General features: G+C 42.8%; 1 protein-coding gene across 3 annotated transcripts in view; it reads left to right on the top strand.

The window, feature by feature from the left end:
- ITGAL (integrin subunit alpha L) overlaps positions 1 to 26246 on the top strand; it is a 63441-nt gene that overhangs the window by 12427 nt on the left and 24768 nt on the right. The window contains exons 2-13 of one of the 3 annotated variants that reach the window (XM_046668591.1): positions 8852 to 8900; positions 14355 to 14475; positions 15590 to 15692; positions 16339 to 16433; positions 16546 to 16613; positions 17835 to 17952; positions 18077 to 18207; positions 18651 to 18796; positions 22187 to 22319; positions 22482 to 22632; positions 24746 to 24819; positions 24898 to 25030. In XM_046668591.1, coding sequence (XP_046524547.1) covers positions 14421 to 14475; positions 15590 to 15692; positions 16339 to 16433; positions 16546 to 16613; positions 17835 to 17952; positions 18077 to 18207; positions 18651 to 18796; positions 22187 to 22319; positions 22482 to 22632; positions 24746 to 24819; positions 24898 to 25030 — 1207 coding nt within the window. In that variant the 5' untranslated portion in view covers positions 8852 to 8900; positions 14355 to 14420. Of the gene's footprint in view, positions 1 to 8851; positions 8901 to 14311; positions 14476 to 15589; positions 15693 to 16338; positions 16434 to 16545; positions 16614 to 17834; positions 17953 to 18076; positions 18208 to 18650; positions 18797 to 22186; positions 22320 to 22481; positions 22633 to 24745; positions 24820 to 24897; positions 25031 to 26246 lie in introns of those variants that run through there. The other 2 variants (XM_046668593.1, XM_046668594.1) reach the window with 2 other exon arrangements.

Genomic DNA, 26246 nt, shown 5'->3' on the forward strand with positions numbered 1-26246 from the left:
CCAGTGGGGCCCCCCGGTGGCGCAGCAGTTAAGTTTGCACGTTCTGCTTCTCGGCAGCCTGGTGTTCGCGGGTTCGGATCCTAGGTGCCGGCATGGCTCCGCTTGACACGCCATGCTGTGGTAGGCGTCCCACATATAACATAGAGGAAGATGGGCATGGATGTTAGTTCAGGGCCAGTTTTCCTCAGCAAAAAGAGGAGGATTGGCAGCAGATGTTAGCTCAGGGCTAATCTTCCTCAAAAGAAAAAAAATAATAATACTGCCCAGTGGAGTTTACATTCTAGTAGGGAAGATGAACAATAAATTAGATGAATCAGTAAATTAGATAGGCTAAGCAGAAGTCTATAAGTGCTAAGGAGCAAAGATCTAAAGAAGATGAGGGAATGAGCCATGAGGCTGTCTTGGGAAAGCTAAGCAAGAGAACAAGTGCAAAGACTCCAGGGGCAGAGGTATGCTGGAATCATCAAGGAGCCAGGGAAGCAGTGTGGCTGGAAAGGAGTGTGCTAGAGACAAATTTAAAGAGATAATGAGAGTGGGGCCTGGCCCATGGCCAAGTGGTTAAGTTCGTGCTCCACTTAGGTGGCCCAGGGTTTTGCTGGTTCGGATCCTGGATGCAGACATGGCACTGCTCATCAAGCCATGCTGAGGTGGCATCCCACATGCCACAACTAGAAGGACCCACAACTAAAAATACACAACTATGTACCGGAGGGGCTTTGGGAGAAAAAGGAAAAATAAAATCTTTAAAAAAAGAAATAAAAGGAATCCAAATAGGCACTGAAGATGTAAAACTCTTGCTGTTTGCAGATAACATGATTTTCTATATAGAAAACCCTAAAGAGTTCATCGGAAAACTATTAGAAATAATCGACAACTACAGCAAAGTTTCAGGGTATAAAGTCAACTTCCAAAAATCAGTAGCATTTCTATACTCAAATAACGAGCTAACAGAACAAGAACTCAAGAATGCAATTTCATTTACAATTGCAACAAAAAGAATAAAATACCTAGGAATAAATTTAACAAAGGTGGTGAAAGATCTATACAAAGAAAATTGTAACACATTACTGAAAGAAATCGATAATGACATTTAAAAAATGGAGAGATATTCTATGCATATGGATTGGAAAAATAAACATAGTTAAAATGTCTACAGATTCAATGCAATCCCAATCAGAATCCCAATGACATTCTTCACAGAAATAGAACAAAGAATCTTAAAATTCATATGGGGCAACATAAGACCCCGAATAGCCAAAACAGTCCTGAGAAAGAAGAACAAAGCTGGTGGCATCGCAATCCCTGACTTCAAAATATATTACAAAACTATAGCAGTCAAACTATAGCGATCAAAAGCATGGTAGTGGTACAAGAACAGACACACAGATCAATGGAACAGAATTGGAAGCCCAGAAATAAAACCACACATCTATGGACAGCTAATCTTTGACAAAAGAGCCAAGAACATACAATGGAGACAGGAAAGCCTCTTCAATAAATGGTGCTGGGAAAACTGGACAGCCACATGCAAAAGAATAAAAGTAGACCATTATCTTTCCCCATGCACAAAAATAGACTCAAAATGGACAAAGACTTGAATGTAAGACCTGAAACCATAAAACTTCTGGAAGAGAATATAGGCGGTACACTCTTTGACATCAGACTTAAAAGGATCTTTTTGAACACCATGTCTACTTAGACAAGGGAAACAAAAGAAAAAATAAACAAGTGGGACTTCATTAGACTAAAGAGCTTCTGGAAGGCAAAGGAAACCAAGATCAAAATGAAAAAGCAACCCACCAATTGGGAGAAAATATTTGCAAATCATAAATCCAATAAGGGGTTAATCTCCATAGTATATAAAGAACTCACACAAATGAACTACAAAAAAAAACAAAAAACCCAATCAAAAAGTGGGCAAAAGACATGAACAGACATTTTTCCAAAGAAGATATACAAATGACCAATAGGCACATGAAAAGATGCTCAACATCACTAATGATCAGGGAATGCAAATCAAAACTACACTTAGATATCATCTTACACCTGTTAGAGTGGCTATAATCACCAAGACAAAAAACAACAAATGTTGGAGAGGGTGTGGAGAAAAGGGAACTCTCATCCACTGCTGGTGGGAATGCAAACTGGTACAGCCACTGTGGAAAACAGTATGGAGATTTATCAAAAAATTAAAAATAGAAATACCATATGACCCAGCTATCTCACTACTGGATATTTACACAAAGAACTTAAAATCAACAATTCAAAGAGACATATGCACCCCTGTGTTCATTGCAGCATTATTCACAATAGCCAACACGTGCAAGCAACCCAAATGCCCACTGACTGATGACTGGATAAAGATGTGGTATACATATACAATGGAATACTACTCAGCCATAAAAAGAGATGAAATCGTCCCATTTGCAACCACATGGATGAAGCTTGAGGGCATCATGTTAAACAAAATAAGCCAAACAGAGAAAGATAAACACCATATGATTTCACTCATATGTGGAATATAAACAAACTCATGGACAAAGAGAACAAATTAGTGGTTACTGGGGGGGTGGGAGGTGGAGGGGTGGGCACAAAGGGTGAAGAGACACATTTACATGGTGTATGACGAATAATAATGTACAACTGAAATCTCTCTCTGTTAAAAGCTATTATGACCACAATAAAAAAAAAAAAGAGTAAGCCTGTGAAACCCTAGGCCCCCACCCTCCACCACAATAAAATCAGAACCACTGGCCTGTGTGCTCTCTCTACCTGCGACCTTGCTGTGTGGCCCCAGGTGTGCTATGTAATTTCCAGGTCTTGTAAGTAATAAACCTTTATTTTTTCAAAATTTCCTGATGGGTATTGCCACGGGACATCTTGTCATCATAATAAGAACCACAAGGGCTGGTCTGACCACAGCACTGGTTATTGATAGGCTGAGACCCACACAAAACAGTTGGTGGAGTCAGCAGGATCGTACGACTGCCCTTGCAGTTAACCAGGGGAAATGCCCTTTACTTGCAACTTGCTTACTAACCACCTAACTCAGGTGGATAACACCATCTGGGAAGGGAGCATTGCTTGCTGAGGGTCTATCACACTGCTGTGTGCTTTTGCATATTGCCTCTATTATGTGTTGCCTGTGATATCCAGTCCAAAAGGTCATGGCTGCCGTGATAATCCAAGGATCTCTCCAGAGCAGTATGATAGAGGCCACGTGGTCTAAGAGAGGATTAGACCACTAATTATAAAGGCCTTAATTGACTATTAATGTGCATAAGGGTCTCCCATGCCTCAAGGCCAAGGAGAACCAAGGAGGGTGGATTGGATCACAAGGCTATTGTCACCACCCAAGCAGAGCCTCTAGGCTAAAGGCATGAGGAAAAGATTCCCTTAGGTGAGGAGGATAGGAGACCTCGGCCTAGGTGACCGCTGAGTCAGTGGGTGGTGCCCAGACTACATGTTCTAACCCAGAAGAGTGAAATAGCCTTGCAGCTGGAAACCCATGGCACCAGAGGGAAAATACAACAGAGGCCTGCAGGCTCTGTGTCATCACTTCGCTCACTACTGTTGCTCTTTGTCCCCTGACCTGATGGGATATTATGTGTCCAATCCCTAGTGTGATATTACTAAAAAAATAATGGACAAACATAAATGTCCTGAACTTCTGGTGCCAGTGCCTCCTAAGAACCCTGAGGAAGCACGTCAGCTCCTTGATAAATGCAAAACCCCATGGAATCTTCCTGAGCGTGACTCAGTGACATGGCATAACCAACGTGCCAAGAAGCTCCAGAGGCCTAGGGGCTTTCCCCAAAGACCCTGTGCATATCGTGCTAGTGGAAGCAAACCCCAATCCTGGAGATGTCTCTTGGGACACCCTGGAAAGGAAAACGGCCACCTATGAAGAGGGCTCATAGTGACATCATCCAAAATTTTCCAATAACAACACATAAGATTAAGGTAACAAGAAAATCAAGAAATGGAAACTAAGATCAGAAGTTATACCTTAACTGAAATTCAAACCTTTCTTAAAGATTTTATGCAGCAGGAAGAGGAAAAGGAAACTAATTGGCTATTGTGGGGTTTGTTTATTTGTTTGTTTGTAATGGGCTCTGAATTGTTATTTATGGCTGCCAAAACGTGTCAACTGGCCGGTATCTCTAAAGACCCTAAACTCCATAACTTTCTTAAAGATCCATCCAGGCTATATGCTCGTTTCCTCAAAGATACCACAGATCCTAAGCCCCCTTGGCTTTCCCCTGAACGAGAAAGAACTAAGAAAGACCTCTCGTGGGGTGTCCCTGCCATCAGGGAAAAGCTGACAGGGTTATTGAGGCCTCTAGTGAAGAGGAAGAGGGAAATGGGAGGGCAAAGTCCTCTAGAGCCACGGATATTTGTACTAGGACCCTCCATCTCCTCACGTGGATATTTATTGCTGGTGTGATGCCTATCCTTCCATCACAGTGATCACCGCTCAGGCTCACAGTGAATGGAAAACGTTAAGATGAAGCCATCTCCTGCAGCGAGCAACTGGTGTGGTCCAATGGGCTTATCATTTCCACGACCACAGTGACCCAAATGACCCCTTCTTCATTTCCAACTCTAAAGAGGACCCATTTGACCCTAAGTCCAGAGAATTATTCTTTACATGGTGCTCCCTCTAATTATAGTGTGGCACTACTACATTTTAATTAGGACTGCCAAAAACATCTAAAAGTCTCTAAAACTCCTAGGAGAAACCTTATATTTTCTTTCTCTGTCTGTTGAAGATGTAAACTTTACTATGTCTTTGAAATGTAAACACCAGGAGGTAATTAAAACTCTGCCCATACTGAAGAAAAAAAAAGAGAGAGAGAGACCTTTGAAAAATACAAACTGCTGTAAAGGCTCCCTTGCCATAGCCTCCATAAGATTACTTGTCAAGGGAAAATACAAACCTTAAAAGTCTTGTCCACAAATAGTAAAAAACTTTAGCCATCTGAGCAAGTAAACTTAATTTATTCTAACTGTTATTTATAAACTACTGGGTTTTATATTGTTTCATAATGGAAGCTGTAGGGTCTCTCTTTGTGTCTGTCTTTGGATATATGCTATATATGTGATATTTTTCTACTTTTTGATGGTATAGCCAAAATTAATTTGTAAAGATCTCTAATTAATTGGCTTGAAGTAAATTAAGCACTTATATACATTAAGTATATAATAGAAACTAACCCAAATGCTTTTCCGTTTCATGTGATCTGGAAAAATACTTGGTATTAAAGCTAGTTTAGGGAGAGGGGAGGGAAAAAGGGGTGATTAGGCTTGCATGTGTGGGGATGGACTATAATTAGTTTTTGGGTGGTGAACATGATGTAATCTGCACAGAATTCGAAATATATTACAATGTACATCTGAAAGCTGTATGACGTTATAATCCAATGTTACTGCAATAAAAAATAAATAAATAAATAAAGCTAGTTTAAGTTTATTGGTTTAATATAGACATGTCTTCAGAGTTAATAGGATTAAATATGATGCAGATGTAAACAACTTTTAATCTACCTGGGTTTACTAGTCAAATAAATTCATGTTATCTCTATTACAAAATTTTTCTTTTAAGATTTTATTTTTCCTTTTTCTCCCCAAAGCCCCTCGGTACATAGCTGTGTATTTTTTTAGTTGTGGGTCCTTCTAGTTGTGGCATGTGGAATGCCACCTCAGCATGGCTTGATGAGCAGTGCCATGTCTGCGCCCAGGATCAGAACCAGCAAAACCCTGGGCCACTGAAGTGGAGTGTGCAAACTTAACCACTTGGCCAAGGGGCCTGCCCCAGTCTATTACAAAATTTCTCAGCAAGAAAAATAACTTAGGATGAGGCCTGACATTATCTAATGTCTAATGAAGTTTTTGTAGGTAATATAAACATAATTGTTAAGAAGAAATAAATTATATAGATGTAAGTGAGATAGGGGTTTTTAGGTGAACCTTTTAGTGTTGATTGTTTTATGATATGTCTACTTAAATTGTTTCCCAAATCTCTATGGTAACTTCCACCATTAGAATTTTGCTAAGTTAAAGTAAATGGTAGGAATTTATTGAATGTCTAGATAATTTCGAAATAAGATAAAATACTGAAACATTAACTGCTAAACAAGTCTAAGTTTACCTACTTTCGACCTCTTATTACAGAGGAACTAAAGACATTTGGATCTATTAGTAAGCACGTTTTATGCCACATTGAAAAATTGTATTATGAGGAAGCATATATCTCTAGAAATTATTAAATATATTCATAAATTTGCAAATCTAAAGAATGCTGGTGTGGCAGATAGTTCACAATTGCCTACTTCTTAGTTTTCACTGTAAATTAATGTTTCTGAGAGTTGAAAATTCTATTTAATATATGTGGTTAGAACTACCAGAAATATGGGCCAGCCCCATGGCTGAGTGGTTGGGTTCACGTGCTCTGCTTTGGCGGCCCCGGGTTTCGCTGGTTTGAATCCTGGGCGTGGACATGACACCACTCGTTGGGCCATGCTGAGGTGATGTCCAGCATGCCACAACTGGAGGGACCCACAACTAAAAATGCGCAAGTATGTACCGGGGAGCTTGGGGGAGAAAAAGGAAAAATATAATCTTAAAAAAAAAAAAAACTACCACAAATAATAAGGAACACATCTCTGTGTGCAAGGAAAGTTGGATATGTTTTTGGGTAAGAAAGGTACAAAGTATGGAAATGCATTTTTGTTAAAGGAAGGGAAAATGATTTTGTCCCAAAGTCAGGCTAATTGTTTCATTATGGAAAGAGGAAAAAACATAGGACAAAAAATCTGAATGTAAAAAGAGGGTTATGGGGGCCAGCCCAGTGGTGCAGCGGCTAAGTTCGCATGTTCCACTTTGGTAGCCTGGGGTTCGCAGGTTCTGATCCTGGGTGCAGACAAGCAACTGTTTGGCAAGCCATGCTGTGGTGGGCGTCCCACATATAAAGTAGAGGAAGATGGGCACGTGTGTTAGCTCAGGGCCAGTCTTCCTCAGCAAAAAGAGGAGGATTGGCAGCAGGTGTTAGCTCAAGGCTAATCTTCCTCAAAAAAAAAAAAGAGGGTTATGGAAGGTTTGTGGAAAGGAATCTTGGGAAAGGAATTTTATGTGTGGTCAGGCTGGCTAAGATTAGAATGGATCTAATTAAGTTAAAAAAAATAATGAATGAATGAAATTTAACATCAAAAGTACACTGGTGTAAAATTAGAATTTGGCTTTCTCTCTGTTGGAAAGACAGAGTTTTCTTGGATTGTTGGTCTGTTCTTAAGAAGAGATTATGAGTTTTTCTTTCCTTTTGGGTAATCTACCTGGAAAGGAAAGATTTTGTGTCTTACCAAAATAACTTAATGTGCTTCATATTATTTTTATCATCAAGTCTTTGAGAACTTAAGTAAACCAAGTCTTCTTGATATTCAAAGAGCTAATTTTTGCTCAGAAGCATGTAACTTTCTGTATTTGCCTTCAAAATCTTTTATTGTCATTTTGGTTAAATGGATAATTAAGTATTTTTTCTTAATGATGTGTGATTCTTTTTAGTCAAGTGTCCAAAACTTTTTGATATTTTTGACAAACTTCTCTAAATCAAATTATAAATGAAATCTTGTGTGTGTGTGTGTGTGTGTGAGGAAGATTGGCCCTGAGATAACATCTGTTGCCCAATCTCCCTCTTTTTGCATGAGGAAGATTGTTGCTGAGCTGACATCCATGCCAATATTCCTCTATTTTGTATGTAGGGTGCTGCCACAGGATGGCTTGATGAGTGTTGTGTAGGTCTGTGCCCAGGATCTGAACCTGCGAACCCCAGGCTGCTGATGTGGAGCGCACAAACTTAACCACTATGCCCCTGGGGTGGCCCATAAATGAAACCTTTTTGACTTGAAAATAACTTTGAGGTTTTTCAGAGGGTCCCTGGAAAATTGCAAAAGATTTGTCTTCTCTCTTTGTAAAGAGAAAGACATTAAAATAAATAGGTTTACTTGATATGTTAAATTACATGGAAAGCATTGTCAAATAAGAAATAGTACTACATCTGTATGGATATTCTTGTATGGATATATGTTGTTAATATAAATGTTCCAGAAATTATATGAAATTCCTAAAAATCTGATATGTATCAGTCATAATTCTGTTATCTTAAATGTGTGTCACAGAAATAACCACCTTTTCTTATCAATTGCATTATAATGAACTCTAACCAGATCTTTAACCATGCTGTTTTTAAGCCTTTTATCATTTACAGACAGTTATTGTTTTGCTCTGATACTTTTGCAAAAATGTTCCTGCAAAAGTGATTCATCTTAGGGGCTGGCCCCGTGGCCGAGTGGTTGAGTTCGCGCGCTCCGCTGCAGGTGGCCCAGTGTTTTGTTGGTTCAAATCCTGGGCACGGACATGGCACTGCTCATCAGGCCACGCTGAGGCGGCGTCCCACATGCCACAGCTAGAAGGACCCACAACGAAGAAGATACAACTATGTACCGGGGGGCTTTGGGGAGAAAAAGGAGAAAAATAAAATCTTTAAAAAAAAAAAAAAAAGTGATTCATCTTCAGAGAAATTCTTCCATGAATCTGACATAGGACTCTGACAAGTACTCTTTACACAGGTCTCCAATAATTTTCAGAGCATACTATTGAAGTGGGTAAGAATTTACAGAACCCTGATGGAAAAACTAATGGCTTCATAAAACTTGTGACAAAAGATCAAGATCAACAAGAATTAATTACATGGGGCTGAATGAACTGATGAGGACGATTATAATTTTTTATGACTTTTTGTTTGATACATTGTTGGTTCTTTAATCTTTGTGTGTGTTTTTTTTCTTTTTCCCAGTTTTAAGGAAACCTCCTCTCTTAAGCTATCTATGACTTCCAGCAATTTGGTAAGTATATCTTTATGAACAAAGATGAAACAAATACTTTTTCTCCCTACCTGATCCCTTGAGAATTAAAAAACTTTCAGTGAGTATTATTATTTTCATGGCAATATAGTTATTTGCATAAGTTCAATAAGAATCTGTTCTCCTTGTAACAAGACACAATTGGAAACATTGGTTGTATTACCAAGATTTAAACTGGAATTTCATATTTAAGAGAGACGTACATAAACTCAGATATTACCAGACAGCTTTAAGGAAGCTTTTATAGAACCAATAAAACTCCTTGGAAAAATTGGCCTGATACCTTGCTTACAGGATTTCCAGCAGCCTTACCGGCTGAGTAAGGAAGGTTACTTCCTTGCAGGCCTAGGAACCTCAGGATGTTTTGGGGACCTCAAGAAGAGAGGAATTCACCTAAATCTATAGAAATTATAGGCAAAGTCTGATGGCAAGTATTTGGTTTGGCTTCTTAGCCTCCAGAGGTCTTTTTTTTTTAAAAAGATTATATTTTTTTCCTTTTTCTCTCCAAAGCCCCCTGGTACATAGTTGTATATTCTTAGTTGTGGGTCCTTCTAGTTGTGGCATGTGGGACACCGCCTCAGCATGGCTGGATGCCCAGGATCATGCCCAGGATTCAAACCGATGAAACACTGGGCTGCCTGCAGCAGAGCGGGCAAACTTAACCACTAGGCCATGGGGCCGGCCCCTCCAGAGGTCTTTAAAAGTTCAATCTGAGATTCCTTATGAAAAGTTTCAGCAAAGCAGACTTAAAAGAGCCCATTCTTGCTGTACTTTTATGAATAACCAGGCCAAGTTTAATGAGACTAGACTTATTTTACAAATTAGTCTTATTTTGATTTTCCCTGATAGAAATGGGAGTGATTGTAGAGAAAAAAAAATTATATTTCAGTAACACACCCTTGTGGATATCAAATTCTAGTGCTGTTAATTGCTCTTGAGGTTTTGTTTTCTATGTGTAAACTGGACTAGATACTGAATTTGTCTCATTTCCTCTGATAATTGGCTACAACTCTTCAAGCTAACATTTTGAATTTTTCTCCCACCCTCATGACTTGGAATCATTGAGAACTAAAACTGCCATTTCCCCAAAGCCGTGCAAGCTAAAGTGGAACAACTTGATACGAACTTCAGAGAAATTACAACAGCTCATGAAAGGACAATCTTTGTGCTTGTTGCTGTGTGGGCCACTCAGAAAGATCATCAGAGACATTCAAACTACAAACCAGGAAAATCTATCAGATTGCCACTGTCTGCGCTCACCCCATCTGAAGATGCTTTGAGCCTGAAATCTAGAAATTCTGAATGACTGCCTTCAAAATTCAGAAACTGGAATTATAGTCTGCTCCAATTACTAACCATTGTTTTTCTTTTATTTCCATAGAAATTCCTCTTATTACATACTTGATGCAAGTACTTGCACCATATAGGCCTAACTTGGGGAGCCCACCTACATCACCAGCTCCTGAAATGGAACACGACCATTTAACTGAACTGACCTGTTATCGGGACTAAGAGACTAATTCAATGAGATATAAAGAAATCTACCAACCCAGGACAGGTTCAAACCTGCTTATGCTAGATGGCCCAAGATGTTGAAATATTTCGCAGTATCACCCAAATCTTTGAAGAGATTTCTAGGGCCTTGAGATCACTGACTTAGTTTCATTACAGGACCCTTTCAAGTTTGGCTAATGGACCGTATTTCAGGATACAGTATTGCTTGTGTTGATGCAAATAATCCGTAATCAATCTATAAATCAAAGTTGGGGTGAGTTTATTATGAGCCAGATGTGAGGACCATATAGCCCGGGAGAGTCCTTTCACAAAGGAACAGAGCACTCCAAAGCAGTGCGGGTGTACAGAGTGGTTATATACCATCAGAGAGTATGCATCACATATGACTGAAATGTCCCTTTTACAATAGTTACGAAATTGGCCTGTCAGCACAGCAATTGATGGACACAGCAGGTAGTAGGTCTGCTGTCTTGGTGGACACAGAAGGTAGCAGGTCTGGTGTCTTGAGCTGAGTGGTCACAGGTGAGTGCAGCAATCAATTCCTAGTCTAGGGAGAGATGCTTACCCTTAAGGAAATGCTAATGTGGGGAAAGTTGCACCTTTATCTTAAGGTCATTTGTTCTTGTCTTTGGGACACAGCAAATGCTTAAAGTGGATATACAGTGCATGTTCAATGGCCACTGTCAGGAAAAATAAGGTCAAGCCGAATTAGTTTCACACCAAATGGCTTCCTCATATGCTCCAATATGTCCTGTTGCTTACCATTTGTTTATCATTTGTATAATTATTATAGGATTTGCTACTATAACCCTTTTCAGATATGTACTTTCTGGGTTACCATGTGACCTACCCCTGACTTTTAGTGTATCAGCTACTCAGGCAGCTAATGTCCTCACTATTCACTCTGATGCCTCAGCCTCACTGGGTGGATCGTAAGGTGAGCTCTGACAGGTTTTTTTTTTTTTATTTTTTGTAATGCAAGTGCCTGACTTAAGTTTTGATTGTCAAGGCATCTACTTCAAAGAGGGCTACCTCAAATCAACGCATTGCCAGTCACACAACTAGGTAAAAAACAGGCCGTCTTCCTCCACTGAGGCTCTTTTGTTTTAGAGATCTTGGTTGATTTCAGTAACTGACAATTTGGGATACGTTTTTTGTCTTCCTGCTCTTCAAATCCCCACTCTTGTGTTATAAATTCACCAATAAAGAGTAAGCCTGTGAAACTCTAGGTCCCCACCCTCTACCCCAATGAAAGCAGAACCCCAAGCGCATGCACATGCTCTCTCTCTCTGTCCCTCCACATGGCCTCACTGTGTGGCCCCAAGTGTGCCATGTTATTTCCAGGTCTTGTAAACTTTTATTTTTTCAGTTTCCTTATGGTTATTGCCAAATGGCGTCTTGCAATCATAACAAGAACCACAAGGGCCAGTCCAATCACAACATTGGTTGTTGATGGGCTGAGATCAGCACAAAACACCTTCGCACTCGAGATGGCTGATTTGACTATTAATTCTGGCTTAGATGTTCTGTGGTGAGGTAATTGGAGTTTTTCCAAACAGGTCAAACCTATACGGTTAACTACTAGGACTAACTATTTTTTGTCATGAAGAATGTATGGCTCCAAATTGTTAACCATAATTATTCTTGAGATTTAGGAGTGTGAGGTAGATGTTAAAAGAGAGTCTTTATTCTTTTACTTTACACACTTTTGTAATGTTTGAATTTTAAGATGTATATTCTTTTTGTAATTTCAGAACAAAGCAAAAGAATTTGGTTAGATGTAAATTGGAAATACTGGAGGGAGAATCAAAGAAATCAGTCTGAATTATCTGATTTTAAGTGAATTTGAAAAAGACTATCTGACATCATCTAATTACTGTGAGCCAACTTGTCACGTTGTAGCTTCCTAGCGGTAGGTTATAAATAATCTGCCTGCAAAAGCCTTCCCTGTGGCAGCGGCATTGGAAGTGGCCTTGCAGGTTGAGCAGGATTTCCTCATAGCACAAGGAGAATCTCAGTGTCCTTCTCACTTTCCCAGAAACAAATACAGTTCCTCTATTCTGTTGTGTTTTTAATATTTTTTATTTTCAAAAAATTACGCAAGTTATACATCCTCATTGTAAAAAAAAATTCAGACAATATAGAAATGTATAAACCTTATGCTGTTTGGAGTGTGGTTGTGTGTCCTTTCAGATTTCTTACATACACACACACACACATAATTTCAACTTTTTTTTTTTTAAAGATTTTATTTTTTCCTTTTTCTCCCCAAAGCCCCCCAGTACATAGTTGTATATTCCTTGTTGTGGGTCCTTCTAGTTGTAGCATGTGGGACGCTGCCTCAGCGTGGTTTGATGAGCAGTGCCATGTCCGCGCCCAGGATTCGAACCAACAAAACACTGGGCCGCCTGCAGCGGAGCGCACAGACTTAACCACTCAGCCACGGGGCCAGCCCCACATAATTTCAACTTTTATTTTTCATTTTTTATTTTTTGAGATATAACTCACATACTATAAAACTCATCAGTGGTTTTTTAGTATATTCACAAAGTTGTGCAGCCATCACCACTATCTAGTTCCAGAACATTTCATCACCCCCAAAAGAAACCCTATACCCATTAGCAGTCACTCCCCATTCCCCACTCCCACCATCCTGGTAACCACCATATCTACTTTCTATTTCTATAGATTTGCCTCTTCTGGACATTTCACTTAAACGAAATCATACAGTATGTGATCTTTTATGCCTGGCTTCTTTCACTCAGCATAATGTTTTCAAGCTTAATCCACTGTAGCATGTAACAGTACTACATTCCTTTTCATGGCTGAATAACATTCCATTGTACGGATATACCACATTTTCTTTATTCATTCATCAGCTGATGGACATTTTCATTGTTTCCAGTTTGGGGCTAATATGAATAATGCTGCTGTGAACATTGGTGTGTAAGTTTTTGTGTGAACCTATGTTTTCAATTCTTTTGGGTCTATACCTAGGAATTGCTAGGTTATATGGTAACTCTATGTTTAACTTTTTTGAGAAACTGTCAAACACTGTTTTCCACAGCAGCTGCACCATTTTGCTTCCCTACCGGCAATGAACAAGGCTTAGTTTCAGTTTCTCCGCATTCTCACCAACACTTATAATATTCTTCCTTTTCTATTCCAGCCGTGCTCATGGGTGTGAAGTGGTACCTGACTTTGCTTTTGATTTGCATTTCTCTAATGACTAACGGTGTTGAACATCTTTTCTTGTGCTTAGTGGCCGTTTATATCTCATCTTTGGAGAAATATCTATTCCAATTCTTTGCCCATTTAGAAAGTCGGCTTATCTGTCTTTTTATTGTTGAATTACAAGAGTTCTTTGTATATTCTAGATACGAGTCCTGTATCAGCTATGATTTGCAAATGTTTCCTCCCGTTCTGTGGGTATTATTTTTTGTTTTTTAAAATCAGAATGAGTTACTAGCTATGCTGTTCTGTGACTTGCTCCTTTTCTTCAACAGCGTATCATGGATATCTTTCCGCTATCTTATTTTCTTCCTTCCTCATTCTTTTGTGGCTACATAGCATTCCATTCTGGTTGTACCACAGTTTATGGACCAGTCTTCTACCGAGCTTTAAAGAACCTCAAGTTCCTATGTCAGTAAAAGACTAAGACACAGCACCTCTTGGGCGGGAGAGGCAGTCAACTCATTACTGTGCTATCTGCACCTGGGTGAAATGAAAATGCAAGCAGGCACAGGAAGTGTCTCTAACCCGCTTACATTTCCTCTTGACTCCTGCGGTTTCACAACCCCTACAGGCACAAACCCTCCACCTCCCAGTGTCACCCAGTGTCATCAGCCTGGCGCCTCAGTGAGAAAGTTTCACTGCAAGAGGCCCTGGGGTATTATCATTTCTCTCTTTCACCCTGTCTAGGTTGCCAGCAAATCCTAAGGGACCCCTGAGGCTGAGCGTGAGCCGGGTCCCTCCAGCCCTTGAAAGATGAACTCCTGCATCATCGTAATGAGGCTGCTGCTGTCTGGGCCTTTTCTCTTTGGTAGGCAAGGGAGGAGGGGAGGGAGAGGGATGTGTCTGTGACCAGGGAAACTGCAGGGCTTATGGAACTGCAGTAAACAAGGAGCTGCCTTAAGGGTGGGATTGGACATAGGTAATGTGGAGCCCAAGAATCCTGGAAAAGGGGGAAACGGAAGAAAGAAAGTTAGAATCCAAAGTATAAGTAAGGTATGGAGGAAAAGACAGAGAAGGGACAAAGGAGGCAATAGTTAGAGATGGGCGAGTGGAGTGGGCCTTTAAAAAATGCAGATGGTTAACGGGTACCTAGAGGTGGCCTGGGGGCTGGTCCTACCCATGGTACTACCTTTCTGCACCATCTTAGGCAAGTCCTTTCCTGTTTCTGGGCCTCAGTCTCTTCATCTGAACAAACGGTGGGGCTGGCATGTCTGACATCTTAGGTTGCTATGAAATAAGCCTGATGCCTGGAAGGAAAGAAGGCCCAGAAAGGACGGTTTGGTGTTTGCAGATGATGCCTAGGCTGCCTGAAGTGGGGCATGGGATGGAGGAATCTGAGATCTAATTGTTAAGGAAAAGCCTGGTCCATGGTGGGGTGGTGTGGTGTGGAAGGGAACATTAGATAATTGAGGAAGCAGCCTCCCAGGGATCAGGGGATCTTGAAAGCCTAAGTCTGTGAGAGGAAGTCTGAGGCTAATTATTTGAGTTCTCAGGGCGCCTGGGCCCCAGGCCCAAGAAAGAAGTGGGTGTGTGGGGAGATGAACCCTGCCTTGGGGCATCCCCATCGCCTTGGGGGCCCCTTCTCTCTGCTCCTGTCCCAGGCCTCCGCCTTATCCTTCCTTCTTTGCTGAGAGGCCCAACCGGAAGTTGTTTTGTCCTTCCCAGGCCCTGGCGCTGTCAGAGCTCTGGGTTGCGTAGGGAGGCACTGCTTCCAGATTCGCAGAGTCAAGGCTCTCAGGGGAAGTCCAAGGAGGCAAGTTCTAGCTCTGTCTCGGGGTGTAGGTGGCCTGGGAAGGAGAGAGCTGGTTTCTTGGGGTCGGCTGCTTGGGGCACATGAGCGGCGGCCAATCAGCGCACAGGGCTCTGGGGGCGCGGGCAGGCTCTCTGGGGGCAAGTAGGTGACTCACCCTGGTCTCCCTCAGCCCCAGCCTCAAGCTACAACGTGGACGTGCGGCATGTGCAAAGCTTCTCCTACCCACACGCCGGGAGGCACTTTGGGTACCGAGTCCTGCAGGTTGGAAACGGGTGAGCTGCCGCCCGAGGCCCTCCGCGTCCTGCAGAGCCTGGGACACCCCAGCCCCAGGGTTAGCCAGACCGTCAAATGGGCAGTCGTGGTAGGATTTCTCGGAAACAGGAGCAAGGCTAGCAGATCGTTAGGATGAAGACGACCCATCACTGAAGTGCCACATAAGTGCCTAATAGAAGGGGGAACATATCACTGCCCCTAAAACGCTTTGCAGCACTTCCCAGATTCGTGACTCTCTCCCCGACTAAACAGTGAGCTCCCTGAAGGCAGGGATTTTGTTTCCCTCTTTTCCCCCCTCATCCCTAGTACATACCTCAGCCTAGCACATGGTTGGTATGCCATAAATGACTCTTGAATTGATGACTGATGGGATGAACTCATACTGTGATATTCTGGCAGATCATTCTCGGCCTTAGTTTTTCTAGACCGTAAATGGAAAACATAATTAACTTTCTAGAATTCTGGCACATTGGATTATTTATCTGGGATTCACTAGGGAAGAGATGGGTACTGAGGAGCTTCCCTGAAGAGGAGTGGCTGTATTGCTTTGAGATACCTGGTGGGGAGTCCGAACCCGCTTAATAGGTAGGAGTGGGTGGGTAAAGACCTGGGCGACTTCGTCTCACAGGTGAGATTTCTCATCAGGGTTGTCGTGGGAGCTCCAGGTGAGGGGAACAGCACGGGAAACCTCTATCAATGCCAGCCAGGCACTGGACACTGCCTACCAGTCAGCCTGAGTGGTGAGTAACTGGTGAGGGATCTGGGAGGAATGGTTTCTCAGGGAAATTGAGGCTGGCCCCACCACGCTTGGATTACCTGAGTTCCTCCAGACCAATCTACTGGTGCCTACAGGTTCCAACTATACCTCCAAGTACTTGGGAATGACCTTGGCGAGAGACCCCACAAATGAAAGCCTTTTGGTAAGAATTTTGTATAGTGTGATATCAGAGCCTATGAAGCTCGATTCTAGGAAAGAGAGATTGAAAAGAAGGAAGAAAAAAATGGATTAAAGATCCTATAGAAGGTTAAGGCATCAAAGAGATTCAGATTTAATCTGTGTTTATTGAGAACTACGAGCCAACTTTTTTCAAGGCCTTACCTACCTCAGGGTTTTTTTCCAAATATGAAATATCTATGACCATTGGTATCTAAGATGATTATTGGTGGTACACAAACTTTTATTATTTTAATAGGTATATATTTATTTAATGACAGAAAAAATATACAATGAGCATATCAAATTCATGATTTCTTGGCTCACATTGCTTAGGATGGGCTAAAGTTAAAAAAAAGGTCAATAAAATATTAAGTAATTGGATGATATGCCTATATGGCAGAAATTGTGAAGTGGTACACAGATGCCTAAAGTTTGGGAAGCATTGCTTTACCTCTTTTAACCCTCAAGACACTCAAGTGAGATAAGGATCAGTATACAAATTTTATACCTGAAGAAACAGGACCAAAGGGATGAAGAGGCTTGGCCAAGGTCAAATGATTTTAAAGAGGCAGAGCCAGGATTTGAATCAAATTCTCGTTTGATTCCAAGTCCGTGGCTCTTTATAATTCATCACAGCAGGATCCTTCTGACACAGCTGGTGAGAAATAGAAGGCTAACTGAGTGAACTATTGATCCAGTATTTAATTGGGGCTTGTTTACTTAGCTACCGTTACATGCCAGACATTGTGCTAGATTCTGAAGGGGAAAGGGGAGTGAGACACAAAGACGACTGTGACATGAGCCCTGACTTTCAAGAAACTGCAATATGGCAGGAAAGATAGTCACAAATGAAAGAAACAACATTGTGTATTCTGGCAATAGTGAGTGATTTGATTTGGCTTAAACATAGATTGTGTGATTGGGAATGGAAGGGGGTGGACCTGGAAACGTAGGATAGTGCCCAGCTGTAAACAATATGAATGCCAAACTAAGGAGTTTAGACTTTATCTTATAGGCAATAAGCGTCCATTGGTATATAGCATTGGTAGTAGGAATGATGTAGAGGCAGAATTACCTTGCCTTGCTGTTGGCTGTAGGGAGTGAGGTTGGGGGATGATGACTCTGAAGGTTCTTGTTCTTGGCTGATGCCCAGAGGACACACAACAAGAGGAAGGCCAAACCGTTTCACCTTTGCTTCCTTCAGGCCTGTGACCCTGGGCTGTCTCGGACCTGTGACCAGAATATCTATCTAAGTGGCCTGTGTTACCTCTTCCACCAGAATTTGAGGGGTCCTGTGCTGCAAGGGCGCCCTGGTTATCAGGGTAAGGAACTGGGGATCCAGTGGGTAAAAATACCTCCAAGTGGCTGCCCATACGTGGGAACCAGCATGGGCAGGCCAACCACTGGAGACACTTCACCAAATCTCTTTGTGTCTGGCCTCTGCAGAATGTATAAAGGGCAATGTAGACCTGGTATTTCTGTTTGATGGTTCAAGGAGCTTGCAGCAAAATGAATTTCAGAAAATTGTGGATTTCATGAAGGATGTGATGAAGAAACTTAGCAACTCTTCCTACCGGGTAAATATATTAGTTAGGATTCCTGGTTGTAGGCAATAGATGCCTACCTGAACTAGGTTAAGGCATAAAAGAAAAATTTAGTATGAAGTGTCTCTAGAACCTAAGGACGTGGCTGTAACTGGACTTCTGGAAGGGACAAGAAGGAGGGAGTAGAAAGCTTCTCGGGTTTGCTCTAGTTCTCACTTCTTTTTCTCTTTGTGCTTTTACTTCCCTCTTTTCTTCCTCTCTCTGCAGACAGGCTCCCTCAGCTTGTTTGGATCACATGGGCCTGTGGGAAGCCCATGATTTCTGTGTTTGTTTATATCTTGTCTCATTTTCAAAAGAACGTTTTGAGGCAGGAATGTGGAGTTGGGTTGCCCATGTCCTGGATAAGAAGTAGAGATTGGAGCAGACAAGTGGGGAGGGAGGTATAACGACATTTCATTTCTTCCTCCTTTTTCTAGTTTGCTGCTGTTCAGTTTTCCACGACCTACAAAACAGAATTCACTTTCTCAGATTATGTTCAGTGGAAGGACCCTGATGTTCTGCTGGCCACAGTAAAGCACATGCGCCAGTTGACCAACACCTTTGGTGCCATCAACTATGTCGTGTGAGTTCCCTTTTGCAGGAGAGAGCCTGTCCAATAGTTGTTCTGTGTGCACTAGCTTCTTAAAGTGGCAGTGTGTAGGAACTCAACAGGTGGGTCCAGCGAGGAGCAGGTTAGTGTAAGAATTCAAGTGCGACAATTTTAGTCCGGGTTCTTTTGATTGCAGGTAACAGAAATCTACTTTATACTAACTAAATCCCAAAGGGAAATTCTTGGGAGGATGCAGGGCTAACTCATGAACCTTTGTGACACGGAGTATTGCTAGGCCCCATGAGAGACTAGAACTAGCACTTGAAAAGTGATTGTGAACCGTGGCAGCCACAGTAAAGTCACATCTTAGATGGGGATCAGCTTTTGAAGTCAATGTATAAACAAAAATCTCAAAATTCAAAATTGTTTTTGAAGAATTCCTTCAGTTGTTCATAAAATTCAATACATTCAAGTCCCACATTGGAAACTAGCATATCCTCATTTCCTAAATCTGCTACAGAAATTTGTTTTCCCAGAGTTGGATCAGATCACCGTGTTTAAATTGAGACCTAGACAAACATAGTTGGATTGTGTTGAAGGGCCATACTGTATATTTTAAAAATATCTATATTGGGGGCCAGCCCCGTGGCCGAGTGGTTAAGTTCGCACGCTCTGCTTCAGTGGCCCAGAATTTCACTGGTTAGGATCCTGGGTGTGGACATGGCACCGCTCATCAGGCCATGCTGAGGTGGCATCCCACATGCCACAACTAGAAGGCCCCACAACTAAAAATACACAACTATGTACCAGGGGACTTTGGGGAGAAGAAGGAGAAGGGGGAGGGGGAGGGGAAGAAAAGCAGATTGGCAACAGATGGTAGCTCAGGTGCCAATCTTTGAAAAAAATAAAAATACCTATCTTTAAATATTAGAGTGGCCCTGGAAACTGAGGCCAGTTTGGAGAACAAGAGAATTATATCTTCCATCTCATACTACCCCTGGACATACACTCATATTGATCTCCTGTACCATTACACTTATTTTTCTCATTTTCATTTCTTTGCTAAACATGTATAGTTGAAGTTGCATAAGTTAAGCATGCATGTGATATGTCTTCTCAAGACTCTGCATGTGTGTTTCCTGCTCTTTTCTTCTGGGTCTCACTTGACCCATCATGTCCACTTCATCCTTCTCTCTCTGTAGACAGCTTTGGTGGGTACATGGTCAAGCTATGTCTACTAAAAAAAAAGCGACAGCCTCATTTCCTCAATTCAAATGAACAACGTAAATTCCAGCTTCCAGGAGAGAAAATCTGATTGGCCGAACATGGGTTAGGTGTCCACGGGTCCACCCAGCTGTGGCCTGGGTCTCCTTTGTGGCATAGAGTCACATTGCACAAACATGGATTCTACAGTCCCACCTCTGTGGGAAGGGGGGCAGTTCTTAGAGAAAGGGGTCAACATAGCGTGGGAAGACACCCCAAAAGATGTCAATTGTGGGAGCAAAAAAGAGCAGTCCTGAAAATGTATTTTATAAATACTTCTTGACTACCTGCCTGTGTGCCAGCCAGTGTTCCAGGTCAAGAGTTGGCAAATTTTTTCTGTAAATGGCCAGATAGTAAATATTTTAGGCTTTTTTGACCACATACAGTATTTGTTGCATAGTCCTTGTTTGTTTTTGGAACCCTTTCAAAAATATGAAAACCACTCTTAGCTCATGGGCCATGCGAACACAAGCCGTGAGCTGGATTTGGACTGCAGGTTGTTGTCTGAAAAATCTCTGCCCTCTTGAAACTTTACATTCTAGTAGGAGAGAGAAATGCAATAAACAGGATAAATAACTAAATTAAATAATATAGTAGAAGATGTAAGTTTAATAAAGAAAAATAAGGCAATATTCAATAAGAAGATCAAGGAAGGTATTTGAGCAAAGACTTGGAGGTGAAGAAGTGAGCCGTATGGATGCCTGGGTGAAGACCATTCCAGGCAGAGGGGCTAGCAAAGGCCCTGGGTTGAGAACACGCTTGGGATGTTCGAAGAAGAGCCAGGACATCAGTATGGCTGGAGAGAAGTGCGTGAAAAGGGAAAGTAGGAGATGAGGTCAGAGACATCTTGGGAGTTTGCATGGGTTAGGGACTTGGAGGCCAGAGTGAGGACTTTGGCTTTTCCTCTGAATAAGATGAGAAGTCATTGGAGATTTTGAGCAGAGGAGTGATAATCTGATTTTGTTTTTGAAAGGATTCCTCTGGCTGCTGGGTTGATATTAGACTATGGGTGGGGGGAGGGGGGAAGGCAAAGCAGGGAGGCCAGTTGGGAGGCTATTGAAAAATCTAGATGAGAGATGATGGTGGAAATCCACGAACAGGAACCATGATAGGCCATGTCTACGTGGATGGAGGTTAGAGAAACATTTCGCATCCAATATAGAACTAGAGGCCCTGACAGCAGGCGTTTTCGGCACCGCCCATCAGAGCTCCTCTGTCTTTGGCAGCTTCCGAGTAGCTTTCCCACCCACCTCTCTGTATCTCACTTCCACCTCCCACTGTGGCCTCTCCATGTGACTTTCAGCTTCTGCTCCCAAGGCAGGTCACATCGTAAGTCAGGGGTTGTGAATTGGCTGCTTTTGGATTAATTGTCTATCTCTGGTTAGCTGTGGGGTGGGGAGGGAAGGCTCAGATAGTTCAAACAGAGCTGCTGTCCCAGCAAAAGCGGTAGGCACTCACTTCAGAAGGAGGGTGTGGACAGGGCAGGAATTTGGCCTGTCCAGTGTTCAGTTCTCTCTGCTTTCTTTTATTTCACATGCATTGAGCACATGTTCTGTGTCAGGAACCAGAGATACAGCAGCAACCAAACATAGTCCTTTCCTTGAGGAACTCATGGTTTGGAGGAAAATTGACCCAGAAACAGGTCATTTCAATTCCCTAGGACATGCTGTAGCAGAGATCTACAGGCAGCCTGGTGGGGGAGGTGGCAGAGGAGGGGATATATGAACTTGCTCTGGAAGAGTAACTTTCCAGTTTGCTTCAGCTGTGGAACCCATTTTTTCCGTTGAAATCTTACCAAGATCATCAGCAGATCTACCTCATTAAAGGGTAGTTGTGGTTTAGTTGAAAGGAATGGTAGGAAGCCTGGAGTCTCCCCTTTCCAAACCTCCCCCTCACTGCCCATGGACTCTGGGACAACCTCCTGGCTGCCTAGAATTCAGGTGAAGACCACTGGTCTAGAAGGAGAGATGTGGCGGCAAGAGTGAGGTAGGAGGTTCCTAACGAAGAGAACTTTGAAGGCTGGGAGTACCTACCTGGGGAATGTGAGCAGGGCTTTTGCATAATCAGCAGGGTGGTGACTTAATGAGCAGGGTGAGGGGGTGGAGGAGACCTCAGATGATTTGGGAGGCATCTCTCACACCCACCGCTTCCTGGACACAGGACAAATGTGTTCCGGCAAGACCTGGGGGCCCGACCAGATGCCACCAAAGTGCTTATCATCATCACTGACGGGGAAGCCACTGACAAAGGCAACACTGACGCAGCCAAAGACATCATCCGCTACATCATTGGGGTATGGTCCCCAGACCCCTGGCTTCTTCCTGTGTCTCATCTTCCCTCTCCTGTTCCTGAACCCCTCTTGTCTTTTCTCCTTGGGGCCAGGATCTTGTGAAATAATAGAAAATTGGTCTGTGATTCTGGGGATGCCAGCTTTTCTCTCTTCACTTCTTCACAGATTGGAAAGCATTTCAAGACCAAGGAAAGTCAGGAGACACTCCACAACTTTGCCTCCACACCCACGAAGGAGTTTGTAAAGATTCTGGACACATTTGAGAAGCTTAAAGATCTATTCACTGAGCTGCAAAAGAAGATCTATGTCATTGAGGGTGAGTGGCATCCCCTAGGAGTGAGAGCTCAGGAACTTGTACACAGAAACTGGTCTGGGACATTAGATTAGAGACACATTGAATAATAATAACAAGCAATTACTCAGTGTCTGACACTGTACAACGAGCTCTCCTGAAAAAAGGCCTCTGGTAGGAATTTAGGAGACGATGATTTAGGAGCGGCCTCTATTTCCCTATGAAATTCATCTTCCTCTTGAAGCTCAGCTTGATCCGTTGTGGGGCCCAGAACTGACTTGTATCTTGCTAGTGTCAACTGAGCCCAGTGGAATGACTATAATTCCCTCCTCCCCTCACCCAGCTCCCTCCTTTTCACTTATCCTAGGCCTCAAATTACTTAATATGGGCAAATGGGCAAATGGAGCCCCTTTTTATAAGGACACCAGTCATATTGGATTGGGGCCCACCCTAATGACCTCATTTTAACTTGGTTACCTCTATTTCCAAGACCCTATTTCCAAGTAAGATCACATTCTGAAGTACCAGGGGTTAGGACTTTAATGTATATTTTTTAAGCAACACAATTCAAGCCCTAACAACTGCTTAGTTGAGTATTTGTACCTTGTGGGCTCTCTGTAAATCGTGGCTCTGATTATCGGTACCTCTTATCCTCTGTCCTGCCCTTCCTTCACTCATCCTTCAGATCACAGTTTAGGTAAGTGATAAGTTTCCTCTGATAAGTTCACACTGATCCCATTCTGGGTTCTGTGTGCTGCTGGAACTGCTGTGTGTTCACTGTCATAGCCCCTGTGACATACGTTGTGTTATAATTGTCTATCCACTGTCAGTCTCCCACCCTAAACTCTGAAGTCTCCTATGGCAAGCATTGTGTCTGCTTTTTCGTCATTGTATCTCTGGCACCAAATATTTAGTTACTCTAAGTATTTGTCCAGTGAATGAACAAATATTCATAACAGTTGCTATGTTTCTTGAAAGCTTACAGGTAGCAGGCACTTTATATCATTGTATTCATTCCTCTCAGCATCCTTGCAAGGCTGGTGGTATTACTGTTATTTAATTTATTCATGCTTGCAACAACCATGTACCAGACCCTGTGAATAGGACACTCAGGGATATTGCCAACCCAGAGGTCATATTCAGGTTGGATAAAGAAAGACAGCAAACAAGTAAACAAACAGGATGATTAAAGATTATGATAAGTGCTGTAAGGGAAATGAATAAAGCGATGAGAGATTTAACTGGAGGACACGACTTTAGAAAGGGATTTCAAGGAAGACGCCTTTTTTAAGTTGAGGTAAATTCACTCTGAGATGACTTTTGAGCTGAGGCATGAACAGCCACGTGAGGAATGTGGGCAAAGAGCACTGTAGTCAGAGAGGAGAGCAAGTGTGAAGGCCGGAGGTGGGGAAGGTCTTGGCAGTGATAGGAGCGTGGAGAGGAGAGGAGAGAGAAGGTGGGTGAGGGAGGCAGGGGCCTTCCTGCTCCTCAGAACGAGTTTGGATTTTAGTTTAAAGAGCAATGGGAAGTAATGAAGGGTTTTTAAGAAAGGGAAAGATGCAGTCTGATGTACATTTTTTAAGATTACTCCTGCTTGCTGTGTGGAAAAAAGGCATGGAAAGAGGAAGAATGAAGTCAAAGAGATGAAAATCTTAAGCTCCTGCATTAGTCAGGCAAGAGATGAGGATGGCTTGGACCATCCTGATGGGTGTCGCAATACAGACTATTCAGAGAAGGGGCAGATGGATTTTGAAGGTAGGACCATCATGATTTGGTGATGTGTTGGAGGTGCCACAGGGGGAAAGGGAAGATCAAGGTTGATTCCTGGGTTTTTAGCGTGATTCACTAGGTGGATGTGGCACCATTCATTGAAGTGAGGAAGCCTGAGTAGGGACAGAAATCAAAGCCGCATCCTAGACAATGCTGAGCTGGAGTAACTGGATATCCACATCTGACACTCGTGGAGTTTTACATGAGAGTGAAAGCATAAGTCGCTTTCCAGTCTGACTCTAAAGTTTGTGCTCTTTCTACCTTGCCAAAAGGTAAATTCTATGCTTCTTTCTCAGTCCTTTCGTGAGTATCACTGTTTCTACTGCTCCTTGGGTCTTGGCCCATTCTCCTCTCTCTTGTCCCTCAGGCACAAGCAGACAGGACCTGACATCTTTTGACATGGAGCTGTCCTCCAGTGGGATCAGCGCTGACCTCAGCAAGGTGAGTGGCAGGCCTGAAGTAATGGGCAGAGGGCTGCTGTGAGAATGCAACTGACTGCCCCTCTCCTTCTCTGGGCAGGGCCGTGGCGTTGTGGGGGCAGTTGGAGCCAAGGACTGGGCTGGGGGCTTTCTAGACCTGAAGGTAGACCTACAAGATGATGCGTTTGTTGGGAATGAACCACTGACAAAAGAAGTGAAAGAAGGCTATTTGGGTGAGTACTTCTCCTTTCTGCTGAGTTCTTTCAGTTTTAGGGGCCAGAGAATCGCTCTGACTTTCAAAATGATAATGAAAGCAATTTAGCAACCGGCATGAACAAACTCAGAGTTTAAATACAGTTATAACATTCTTAATTTTTCCCTTAATAGCCCCTTGCCTGTATATTAATCATGTTTTTATTTTCTGTGTTTTATGATGCTTCGACATTGTGAGGCTTTGCTAATCCTGGAGAGACGCCCCTCCCAGGGCTAGCTAATTCCTATGGAGAGTTCACAACTTGCTGGTGGGCAGGCGTTCCATATGCCAGCCAGACAATCCAGAGCCTGTATCCAACCACCAACTTTATCTAACTTTCACACACCAAGCCAGTATTCCCTCTGACCTAAATCACCCCTGGGCCAGTTCTAGACGACTAAGACCACCCCTATAGCCCAGAGCCTACCGACATTATTCAAACTGTCCAATCCTGAGCTTGCTCCAGCTTGCCGACCCTGCCTCATTCATTTCTTCCCACCAAAACCACAATAAGGGCTCTGGGCCATACTCTCCCTTCTCTCCTCCCACCTCCTCAGTGATGCTGGTGCTTCCCCCAGGTGGCCCTGCGTAGCCTGCCTTGCGTCCTGCTTTGGGGAACTGTGAGTAACAAACTTCTTTCAACGCAGTGACCTCTCTGTGTCGTCACTCAGTCGTACCTATACATTAAATCCTGAATACGTTTTAAAACAACCTGCCTCATTAGCAGGTGGACCAGCAGCTCCTCCTTGAGGCTTCCTCCTCTTGAATTACCCAGGAACTCCAGGGTTGGTTCAATCTCAGGAGATGTTCTGATGCCAAGCGGAGGAAATGAGGCTGGTCAATCCACAGTTCCTATTGCTTCTCTCTGCCTCATGGCGTCACTGTTGCGGTCTTGTCCTGCACAGATCTCTGGATGCCTGTGCACCCATGGTGATGCCAGTTGCAGGCGGTGGAGGGACCTCACCCTTGTACTGCAAGGTTATAGCTCTTTTAACTCACAGCCATGTAGTCAGCTTGTCTCAAGGTACAAACTGGCTCCTAGAACCCTGGGATAGGACTGCTTCCAGGTTCTGCCTTCTCAAAGATCTAGAACCAGCACCCTCCACCCTGCCTCATCCATGACCCCTGTATGGGGGTGGGCCACTCCTTTAACAAGCTCTCAGAATACGAGGGTCTTATTAAATACTTTCCTCTGG

The sequence above is a fragment of the Equus quagga genome, chromosome 7 (assembly GCF_021613505.1).
Source record: "Equus quagga isolate Etosha38 chromosome 7, UCLA_HA_Equagga_1.0, whole genome shotgun sequence".
NCBI lineage: Eukaryota > Metazoa > Chordata > Mammalia > Perissodactyla > Equidae > Equus > Equus quagga.